At 39.7% G+C, this 12,016-nt stretch overlaps 2 protein-coding genes across 3 annotated transcripts in view; both read left to right on the top strand.

Annotated features, from left to right (window-relative positions):
• galcb (galactosylceramidase b) overlaps window positions 1-2,929 on the top strand; it is a 32,937-nt gene extending 30,008 nt beyond the window's left edge. For both annotated transcript variants that reach the window (XM_050061961.1, XM_050061960.1), the window contains exons 14-17: window positions 1,095-1,275; window positions 1,440-1,603; window positions 1,853-1,929; window positions 2,533-2,929. In XM_050061961.1, the coding sequence (XP_049917918.1) occupies window positions 1,095-1,275; window positions 1,440-1,603; window positions 1,853-1,929; window positions 2,533-2,679 (569 nt within the window). In that variant the 3' untranslated portion in view covers window positions 2,680-2,929. The remainder of the gene's footprint in view (window positions 1-1,094; window positions 1,276-1,439; window positions 1,604-1,852; window positions 1,930-2,532) is intronic.
• A 2,245-nt stretch (window positions 2,930-5,174) lies between these two features.
• The window catches only part of ak7b (adenylate kinase 7b), a 26,317-nt gene continuing 19,475 nt past the window's right edge, over window positions 5,175-12,016 (top strand). The window contains exons 1-3 of the mRNA XM_050061957.1: window positions 5,175-5,400; window positions 5,610-5,774; window positions 8,274-8,382. Of these exons, the coding sequence (XP_049917914.1) occupies window positions 5,254-5,400; window positions 5,610-5,774; window positions 8,274-8,382 (421 nt within the window). The 5' untranslated portion in view covers window positions 5,175-5,253. The remainder of the gene's footprint in view (window positions 5,401-5,609; window positions 5,775-8,273; window positions 8,383-12,016) is intronic.

Raw genomic sequence — 12,016 nt, 5'->3', positions numbered from 1 at the left:
CACACACATGTTTTGTCCCGTAAGAGGGAAACCACGCCACCAAATAAAAGAAAAAGATCAGATAAGCGAGGACGGGACAAAACACGAGTGAATATCGGCGTTGCTTATTCCAGGTGGAAAAAACTCCTGTGGAAGAACACTCTGGAAACGCATATATTATAATCGTACAAACCTGTATTTGCCGCACTGTGCCGTGACTATCACATAAAACATGTTATTTTAGCGTTACTGTGCTAATGTTTGCTCATGTTACCAAAACAATTAGAGATAAAACACTCCTAACATAACATTATATCTCACAGGTAACCTATATGTCACTGCTAAGCTATAACATATTGTAGCGTCCGCCAGGATGTGTGGAAAGGATGACGCAGTTATTCGGCAAACCACCGTTTATTACTGAACAGTACAGTTAACTACGCCAAAACAACCAACAAACAAGAACTTAGCTGTAACTCCAACTGTGCACTCCTGCTCTCTCCAGCTTGCTCACGCACACACCAGCACGCACACTCACACAGCTCTCATCCCCGTCACACTCGCACCCCGCCCCCCTACCTATACTCATTCAATCCCAAACATGCCATTAACTCACAGAACATTGACATTATAACAGAACATTTACTGCAGGGTCGCTACAATATCGTAGCATGGTTTAGATTCCTAAATAAATATTCTCCTCATCGCTAGATAGGCCTACTCCTGAAAAACTTGAAAAACTCGTGGATGATGCCATCTCTTTCTACGCTAGGCTTTCTGTCCTACGAGGCCACCGTCACTTACCCAACGGAAGGGGTGAGCGAGTGAGCGCGAGTGAGCCCTGCAATCTAGAATTTGACCGCTGATGTCACTGTTACTCACCATTTTTACACACTGAGGCTTTAACTTGGTCTTTATGGGGGGGCGGGGCGGGGCACCCCCCCCCCAATAAAATGGTAGGTCGATTTAAACTGTGAATCGGATTTGTTATGAAAAAATCAGAGATTTTTTTTTTTTTTAGGCCATATCGCCCAGCCCTACAATGAAAACATTGAATTTCCCCTAGAGGATTAATAAAGTCCATCTTCTCCATTTCTGTATCCGACCCTCTGTAGGAGACCCTCCTTTCTCAGAGGCTCCACACTTTGCTGACCAGACGGGAGTGTTTGAATACTATATCAACATGACTGACCCTGGACCTCACGTCTTCACCTTACGACAGGTTCTGACTGAGAGACCCATCACATGGGCGGCTGATGCCGACCAGACCATCAGTGTCATAGGCGACTATCAGTGGTGAGGTGATGGTACCTTAAAGTACCTCATAGTGTTCACTTTCAGCACTGGTGTCCCACTAAGAGAATGTAACTTGGCAAATACCTATACTTACTTCACTGTTCTAAAGTCCAGGTGTGTGCCAGCTATCTATTCAACCTAACAACTCCCTGTTGTTTCTCCAGGCAGAACCTGACACTTACATGTGATGTCTTCATGGAGAGCATTAAGACTGGTGGTGTGTTCATAGCAGCCAGGGTGGATAAAGGAGGCCAGTCAATCCGCAGCGCTAAGGGAGTCTTCTACTGGGTGTTTGCAGATGGCACATACAAAGTTACCAATGACCTTGGTCAGTAGTATCACTCTCTTCATCAAGACATTTGTTATTATGGAGACCAAAAATGAAGAAATATGTAAAGGGAGAAGTGCCATTGTGACATTTAAAGAATAAGGCAGGCGATAATGTATGTTTTTTATTTGCCACAAATCCCATAAAAAGACCAAACCAGCAATGTGTTTTTTACATGGTCAATTAGGTGTTATTGCTGTACCCCTGATCACTGTGCCAGACTGATTTGTTCTCCTCTTTTGTCAACAGCTGGACAAACTGTACTCGCAGAGGGACAGTCTGGTACCCGAGCATATGGTTGGCACACCTTATCACTCACTGTGCATGTAAGTGTAGACATAAGGTTTTTAATGTCTGGAAAGGTTTTTTACTGACACTCTGTTATTTGTCCTATTCAAACCTATGGCTTTTGGCAAGTTGATATGATGAGCTATGGAACCCAGACTGAATAGCAGCTTGACTGAATGGAAATACTCTGCAGTTCAGGACATTGAGATAAGATTAGATACAATTTGATTAGATCAGAATTCCACATAGCAGCCTTTTTACTATCAGCAGATTTACTGACAGTGAAAATAATAGTTGTAGTCCAACATGAGAGTGTTGTAGAAAGTTAAAGGTTATATAGACAGCTGAGAGCCTTGGTTGATTGAGCAGGACGCAATAAAGTCCCATTAATAAGGAAACATAAACATGTTTCTTAGCAAACAATCTTGCTTAATCTCCATAGACTGACTCGGGTGTTTCTCTGTAGGAGCTGAGTGCACCTGTAGTGATGGTTGTTAATGTTGGTTACAATGTAATCACAAGGTAACTGAACCTCTCAGCCACATGCATGTGACTGACTATCAGGATGAGCCAGCAGATAAAGAGATATACTGTGTAAGTTTGTGCAGTAAATGTGTCACTGTGCTCCCTCTCTCCTGCAGGGTCAGTATGCATCAGGGCTGCTTAATGGATACCCGCTGTGGAAGAATGCTGTAGTACTGACACCAAAGAATGGCTGGGCTGCTATAGGGACACACTCCTTTGAACTGGCTCAGTTTGATAACTTTGCTGTGGCAGCAGAATATTGATTCCACTGTGAAATAATGATTTACACTGTGCACTGGATATTGTGATTAATTTATTAATACTTAGGTGTGCTAAATGATCAGATTGTTTTTTCTGTGAAGTTATTAAAAGTCTTGGGCACAAAAGGAGTTAATTTGGCTTCAACATTCACTAACCTAGGTACTCTATCTGATGAAATTGTGAACATTTGTTGGGGTGCAGGGTAGAACCTTCACAATCATGCTCCCTAACTGAGGCCAAGTACACTGATATGGCCATAAGAGATTCAAGGGTGTCCTTGAGTCTACATCACATCAAACTGTGGCCAGGTCGTGTGTATTAAAATCATAGATTGTACATGAAGCCTGTGGTTAAGATAGATAATGGATCTGGGACCTGTGTGTAGGGTTCATGCTGGGATATAGTCTTCAGTACCCAAGACTCTGGTAAGGCTGCTTTGCATTGATGCAAATAGTGGATTAAAGTTAAATTTTTTATGATGGGTGTCAAACATACAGCCAGAACCAGCCCACCAAAGGGTCCGGTCCGGTCCACTGGATGACTTTGCACACCTAACATCGGTGCACTTGTGAAGGCTAATAGGTGTCAGACCAGAATGCAGTTCTCTGTAAAAACAATGAATACTTATTGTGGTCATATTGAAAGATACTCAACACTGCGCAAAATGTTGTCAATCAGCAGCTTCAGTGCAAAAGAATCTGTTTTAGACTTCTGTCTTTAAACAGTATTAGCTGAACCCTATGGCTAATGCACTGCCAAAACTTTAGATATGTAAATGGTTTGTAAGTCGGGATAACTGAACCTGCTTCCTCAATAGCTTCCACAGTTTGGTGATGCCAGTACGACTACACAGGAGGAAAAATGTATGTGAAGATGCATATGTGATGACAGTGAGTAGCAGACTGACTGAATGTGGAACAACTGAGATACAGTGTTGAAATTTTTCTCGAGATCTCAGGGTGTTCATCATTAGTTCTATACATGGATGGACATTTTATACTTATGTACACTAAAAGAAAGGGAGACATCTTGAGATGTTGTTATTTAAAGATTATTATGGAATGATCTCACTTGTGACCCACTGCAGATTATCTTTGTAATATGGCTCATGGAATAAAATTAGTTTGACAGCCCTGCATTATGTGTAATCTGCAAATGTAATTTGTAACAAAATACTTTTGAGTGGAGTAATTTTGTATTTAAAATACTCAAAATACTTTCTCCACGAATCAAAAATAAATAAATAATAGGCTACAAATTCTTATAATATTGGATGTAACAATATTTTTTACTTTTTTTTTTTTTTTTAATATTTTATCTATATGTTTTTTTTTTTGTTTTTTTTCTAGTGGTCTGTTTTACTGGACTGTGCATAACATTGAAAATTGTATGTTGTGGTTGATGCTTGGGATGAGTATGCTACAAATGAATTGCCTCATGTGGGATCAATAAAGTTGTCGAATCTAAATCTGAATTAAATAATATTTTAGGCTACCCTACATGTCCCTAGCTTTTTTTTCTCTTTAAAAGTTGAACACAGGGCTCCAAAGGCTCCGAGTTAGACAGCAAACAAGTGAACTAGCTGCAGCAGCTACAGTATCTTGCTGCTGTTTAACTAGACCGTTGGTGGACAGTTCACTGCACAGCTAGACTAGACTGACTTGCCAGGCATGCTGCTCACGTGGATGGACCCACACTACCAGTGGACTACCTTGCTGCTCACTTCTTCCAAGTTCAACAGATTGTCTGTCAAGGTAAATATTTTCTCTGAGTGTGACTAGTCTCGCTCACCAGACCTTTCTCAAGAAAAGAAAGTTTGTGTGACAGATGTCAACTGGCTTGATGCATGATTTATGTTTGGGTCTGGCTACTGTATCAATACATGGTGATGATAGGACTGTTTGACTTATTCACGAAAAGCTTTGTGGACCGACCGACCAACAGAGTGACCTGTAGAGTTGTGGGAGCTGCTAAAAAGAAAAAGAAAAAACAGAGTGACCTGTAGAGTTGTGGGAGCTGCTAAAAAGAAAAAGAAAAAAAGTATTTTCTGTATTTGAAAATACAAAATACATGTATTTTATTCTGATACATTTGCTGGCACCAGTGTTTTGTATTTTATTTTGATACATTTATTTGAGGGGTGTTTTGTATTTTGTATCAAAATACATTTTTGCCCATCTCTGACTGTGATAAATCGATGCTACATGGAGACATACATATTTCACACGATGTCTGTTAGTGTTTCCACCTCTACCCGACAGTAATAGATTTTTTAAAGATTGTTATTTGAGAGTATAGTACTTCAGTACTTCAGCATGAAGGGGGAGAGAGGGGAGTGACATGCAGCGAGGGGCTGCAGGCTGGAATCGAACCCACAGCCGCTGCGGCAAGGATATTATTGCCTTTGTGTAGGCTATGGGATGCCTGCCCTACTGGACGCCCCAGAAACAGACTTTAAATTGTCATTTTGCTTTAAATCTGCCGGGCAGTTTGTTTGAGATCTCTGCACTTCCGGATGCTGCCGAGCGGACACGCTTCGCTTATCGGCAGGTGTTTTGCGCGAGAGGGCCAGCTCCATGGTAACGGGACACCAACTAACTGCACTTGCTAAAGGTTGTAGACGGGCTACAATGGCGGAGACGAGGATAGAGAAACTCAGACACCCACCTAAAAGAGTTTTTATCAACAACATCGACTCATACGCTTCTAAATGTATCGCCAAGGTAAATATATTTCACTGTGAAATGTCAGAATTCAGGAGCAGCTGTGTTAGTGTTCATGTGAGTAAGTTAGTAACGTCAATTTGGCAACCAGTCACTGGAAGGGTTGTAGCTTAACAGTTAACATAGCAGGAAATTGAGGTAGATTTTGCACATGCTGGTGTGAGCAGCTTTGGTCAGCAACATAACTGACGTCTCCATGTCGTTTGCAGTTTTTGTGTGAATGTGTGGTTGGGGCAACTGTTGATCCTGATGGACAGGTGGACACTATGGAGGACACAGTAGTGACCCACAGCAGAGCACGAGCTTTTCACATTGTTGGAACTGTCTCTGACAGATGTGATGAGGACAGACCGCATGTCCTGGAGGAGTATTTCGTAAGTGCTCGACAAATAAAAAGGCTGTGCTGTAACTGTATAATGATACTGTGAGTTAGCCACTGCAAATTAACATTATTAATCTACTTAAAGGGGCACTGTGTCCATTTTCAGAATGTGTACGTTATTCCTATGGTTTAAAATATTTGTAAACATGAGCAACTCTCCCAGGTCCAGAATCTAGAGTGCTGAAACTCAAATTTGTGACGTCATAGGGCATTAGCTACCGAGTCGTGGTCCAAAAGTGGGTCGTGGGTCTATTCTGAATGGACCGCAAGTGACGCACAGATGTTTTTTATTTTATTTATTTTGCACACATAAGAGATTTAAAAGAAAACCAAATTAAAGGATAAAAATAAATGTGTCAGGAGAGATCAAGAAGCCAACAGGCTTATACCAGGGACCTCACCTTTCTCAAAAGTCAAAAGACACAAATAAACTTCATGAATTAGGTGAAATGACCATTTCCTTTTAATTTTTTTTAAAGATGATGAGCTCATAACAATATGTCTTTCAGCATTCCATATTTGCACACCACGATATCTGAGGGAAAACTGGTCGTGTTTAGTTTTATAAAAAGGAAGATGAAGATAATCAACCTGTCTAGTAGTATAAGAATGTAATTGGGAATTTAACATGAAATTTTTTTTTAAAAGAAGATGGTAAAGAACAGGGTGAAAACATGTATTTATATATAAAAACACATATCTGATGAATATTGATGTTGTACACAGACATGCTATTCAGTTTTTTGAAGAGAGGGGCAGAGGGATCTGTTGTGTTAGAAAAAGTTGACAATCGTACAAAACGCTTCTGCTGCAAGTAAAGTTTATGAAGGTTGGAGGGGTAAGTGTTCACCCGAACAATATTACCATAAATTAAATAAGGATAAATCATGGTATAATATAAGGTCAGTAAACAACATACATTTATAAACCTTCGAAGTTTGCTGATGATCCCAAGTGACTTCACAATTTTTGTATGAATGAAATTAATATGTTTTTTTCCAATTCAAATTCTCATCCACTTGGATCCCCAAGAATTGAATGTAAGAGACTTNTTGAGAAATTTATTTCCCTCTATTGAAACTCCAGCATGATCCCTCTGATATTTCTTACCTCTACCTACAAAGATTATAAAATTGGACTTTTTGACATTTAATGAGAGCTTATTAATTTTAAACCATCTTGCATTTGTGTTGTTTATTAGGGTGTGTAGGTCACTGTGTGATAAAATCATGTTCGTATCACCAGCAAACAAAAGAGGTAGTGAAGCTTTACAAGCTGATGAAAAGTCATTAATGTAAATAAGGAATAATAAAGGTCCTAATACAGATCCTTGTGCTAATCCACATGTTATATTAACAGTGGCAGATGCACAACCATTCATTACTACATACTGCTCTCTCTCTCCCATGTAACTAATTAGCCACTTCAGTGTGTCACCTTGAAAACCATAAAATTGTAATTTAGCAAACAAAATATCATGATTAACAGTATCAAATGCTTTGGATAAGTCTAAAAAAAATACCTGGACAATAGTTGTTAATATCAGTAGCTGCCTGTATGTTGTCAATGAGCTGTAAAAGTGCCATATAAGTAGAACTGTGCTTTCTAAATCCATATTGATGTTCGTATAAGATATTATTTTCTTGTAAATGTTTTAATACTCCACTGTAAATTAACTTCTCAAGGATTTTTGAAAAACAAGGTAAAATGGATATAGGTCGATAGTTTGTGAAATTGCTTTGATCACCAGTTTTAAATAATGGTACAATTTTTGCTTTTTTTTTTAGCTCTTTGGGAACAACACCGGTTGCCAAAGATCGGCCTAGAATATGGGTGAGAGGTTCCTGTATGTAGTCTGACACTTCCTTTACCAGTTTTAATGTCTTTATTTTGAAGTAAGGCCTACAGCAAATTTCTCAATCTAAGCTTTTATTTTGAAATGCTGTTCCCTGGTGTGGAATCAGCCAATAACGGACAGCTACTTATTAGAGACAGCAAATTAGTTTGATGACATGGCCAAACAAAAGTATGACACAGCTGAATATATTTAACTGTGTGGACCTTAAACTAATGACTAAGGAGAAATCTGGACCTCGTTGCTGGACCAGTTGGGAACCATCGTTACAGGGTATAAAGTCTGGAGCTGCTCCACAGACAATGAATAGTGAAATATGTTGTAGATGACACAGAGCAGCTAGGGGAATGTTCTGACTATTTGGATACATTTTCTGTTTCAGGACTGAGAACACTACAATAGAATGAAGCTCATTTGGGTATAAAAAGGAAAACAAACATTCGTTGTCTATGGAGCAGGTCCAGATTGTATACTGTGCCATCACAGGGAGAGTAGTTTATGTTTGCTTATATTGATTTAACTTTCTTTGGCCATTGAAATAACATATTGGAATTCCTAGGAGGTGTTCCCCTTTAAGATAAAGTTCAAATCAATGACTTCTGACATGTCTCCTTTTATTTCCTGTTTGTATGAAAGCAACTGAACAGAGATGAACTACTTTCAAAACTGATGGACTGTGATGTAGTAATCTACAACATTACCCAGCATGCTGAGCAGGTGGAGGAAGCCCTCTGGGCTGTCTCAGGTCAGTGGTTGTCAGTCTCTGTTGGGTGGTTGGGTTAGGGTTACAGGTTGGTCATTCATTTGTTCTCTTCAGACTGTTCATACACATTATGTTGAATGTCTTTAACTACATCTACAGTGTCTATGGACTGTTCTTTACTTATCAGAGGAAGGGGGTGGCTGGGGTGTGACTTTTCTTTTGTAATTTGACCTTCCCCGGAGAAGCTGAAAAAAGCCTTGGTTTTTCACTTTTGTTGTGCATGTTGGTTAGTTTGTGCAAATGGTTAAATTGTTGCCAAATTTAAAATGAAACGTAGAATAAAATGATTTTGATGAAATATCACTATTTTAGGCTCAGATTTGGTATTTATTTATTTATTGACAGAAGCCCTCATTACACATGATGTGTTCAAGGACTGTCAGAAATTTGAAAATCCAACAATAATTTCCGTTCTGTTTAATGAACAGTCCCTTACCATGCTGACTGCATTAAGAACTCTTCTGGTAGGCCACCATTACCATGTCATCGATACCAGTAGACACTCTGGGCAAGGTACCCATTACTTTTGAAATTATTTTCCAGTAGTATCACATGAATATTTTCTCATAATGCTCCTCACAGATACAGCCCCATGGGAGACTCTCTGTCTGCTCTACTACAGTACTACTACAGTAAATACTAATATCAAGACATCAGTCTCAACTAGGGCTGAAAGATAAGGGAAAATTATTATTTATTTAGACTAATGTTGCGATTGTGATTCAGTATGAGATTAAAAAAAGTTCCTTCTCTTCTGCATAATTCACTATACACAAGCAATAAACCATATGACCAACACAACATTGAATACAATCAACATATAAACTGCTCTTTCATTTAAGCCAGGCCTGCGTATTATGATGAAATGAAATGAATTAAAGCTACTCTTACCTTTCTTGCATGTCACACAGCACTTAGAAAGAATTTGAACATTAACATTTGAACACATTTTAAAACAAAAGTCAAAGTCAGTGATGACTGATGAGTTTTAGAATAAGGTTACAGTGCTAACGTTAGATAGTAGCGTTAACGTTACTAATAAGTGGAAATGCACAAGGAAGATAACGTTAATGTTTCAGAGGCTATGCTACAGTAGGCTAACGTTAGCCATTAGCAACTGGATGCTGTGTCGTCATATAATGTCCTGCACAGTCAAATGCAACCCCAGAGTTTTGAAACTTATCTGGGGTCAGTGATGACTGATGAGTTTTATAATATAACATAAATGCTAACGTTATATAGTACTGGTGACTGGCAACAAACAAGGAAGATAACACAGAGGCTCAGGCAACGTTAGGCTACAGTAGGCTAACTTTTAGCAACTGGATGCTGTGTTGTCATGTATAACGTTATGGCCGATGTTACATTAGAGACAAACTAAAAATACCTGTCCAGCAGAAACTCTGCGACCATCTCGGCCCTTTTTATCTCAAGATGAAGCTGCATCAGTCTTCGCCATCACTCGAAAGCAGAGCCGGGAGGTGTTACGCAAGCGGTTATGTCAGTCGGAGGCCTCCACATGCGGAAGACAGACAGGACGCTCGGCCAATCATTGCATTCGGTCCAAATGCAATGATTGGTCGGAGTTTTCTTAGAATTATGTGAGAAGGGTATAATTATGAGTTTTTAGTTCTGGTGGAATTCATTTACATTTTAAATTTCCAGAAAGGTCAATGTTGCTTTAATACATTATTTGATGTGAATATGCATATCTTTATTTAACTATTGAATTGTAGTCTGAGTGGGCGGAAGTTCGCTGCATAGATCAGCCTCTCATTGGGCGGAACGAGCCACCCGCTAGATCAGCCTCTCATTGGGCGGAACGAGCCACCCGCTGAAGTCCCGCCCTACCACCTCTGCTTGTGTAGCAGTTTTCAACCGTTTTCAACACGTCCTTTACTAACTTTTGCGGCGTTTGATCTTACGGGGATGTAGCCATTTTTCTACCATGGTTTGCGTCCTGTAGGTGATATTTTTGTGGCCGTGTTACACCAAAACCTGTTTCCCCCCGGCAATATTTTTGCACGCGCACCATTGCTGTGGCACCGCCCAGAACGATTGTGATTGGTTGAAAGAAATACAAGCAGCCGGGGCGTTTTTTTCTCCAATCTTAAAGTGAGAGTCGGCCCAGCCAGACCTTTCTTTTCTTGAGAAAGGTCTGGTGAGCGAGACTAATTGAATTGTAAAAACCTTCAATCACAGTAGAATATATAAACTTTTAACTTCAAGTCTTGTTAACATATAATATGTTAACATATAACATACAACAAGTTAACAAGGCATTTGTGGCATTTTCAAAGTTGTTTTCTTCTTATCTTATTCGCATGTCAGGTGGAATGTGGGCAGTGTTCCAGCCCTCTGGTTGGTAACATTGTGAAGCATTAAAAAAACTTTTGTTTTTTCAAAACAGCTTTTGCAGTTTGAAAATTGCATTCTCTTACATTGCAATGTGGATTTGAATGTGATTAATCATTTGGCCCCAGTTCCAAAAACCACATCTGTGTCTAATATCGCACCATGTTGGGCCCCCTTCTCCAAGTTTGAGAAAGTGACCTAAAATGCTGTCTAGTACTGTATCAGTACTTTCTGTTCTGTTTAGTAACATATTATCTGTGGATAAAATGTGAAAATAATATGTAGGTTTTCAACTGTGTGAATTCATGTTTTTTATGCGTCCACACTGGTGATAGCCATGGCCGGAGACACTATTTTTTTGGGCTGTCTGTCAGTCCATCCATCCATCCCACTGTACGTATGTACGTTCCATACTTGTGAACACAATATCTTAAGAACGTCTCAAGGGAATTTCTTCACATTTGGCCCAAATGTTAAGTTGGACTCAACAATGAACTGTAAACTGTAAGAGAAACTTGACTGGTGCGATGAGGCATGCAACCGTGGGACCTGTAATTCTACTTTTACCTTTAAGAAGGACCTCTTAACCTAACATTGCCCCAAAAGAAAGTCTGCATATCTGCATTTTTATTTAAGCAGTATATTACAGAGAGGTGGTCTGCAGCCTACACATGACCCAGTCTCTGAACCAATCGATTGTCAGTCTGAACACAGTAAGCCTTTGGGGGGCAGGTGGCAGTTATTTCAAGAGATCCTGTGTAGCCAGCATATATCTGGGACAAAACTTCCTCTTCTGTGTGCCGGTCATTTCCACTAATCTCGATAAATAGATATCTGCTTATAAAAGCAGATACATCTTTCAAAAAGGTAATATAAAGCTAACTCATTGTCATATGATAGCTAATGCATTCTAAGATTGTATTTGAGCTAGGGATACACCGAATATTCGGTAACCGAATATATTCGGCTGAATATTGCAAAAAAACACACATTCGGTATTCGGTGGAATAAGTTAAAAGCAAGGCCGAATAATAGCGGCGTGTTTTGATAACGCAATCAAACAGCGTGCCGTGACAGGCCGAGTAAAATGTCGGCAGTGTGGCGATCCGCCCGTCACGGCACTCGCATTTGCGACTAAAAATAATTTTGAGCGAGCAAAATAGGCTTAAATCATTCAGCACGCTGTGCGAGCAGCCTACAGATTTCAACCAGCAGCAGAAACGAAAGGCGAATCCCACTGATTGTGAGTTGAACGGGGGTC

This window comes from Epinephelus moara, chromosome 14, assembly GCF_006386435.1.
Source record: "Epinephelus moara isolate mb chromosome 14, YSFRI_EMoa_1.0, whole genome shotgun sequence".
NCBI lineage: Eukaryota > Metazoa > Chordata > Actinopteri > Perciformes > Serranidae > Epinephelus > Epinephelus moara.
Note: the sequence above shows the minus strand (reverse complement) of the source record. Positions and strands in the feature narration are given on the sequence as shown.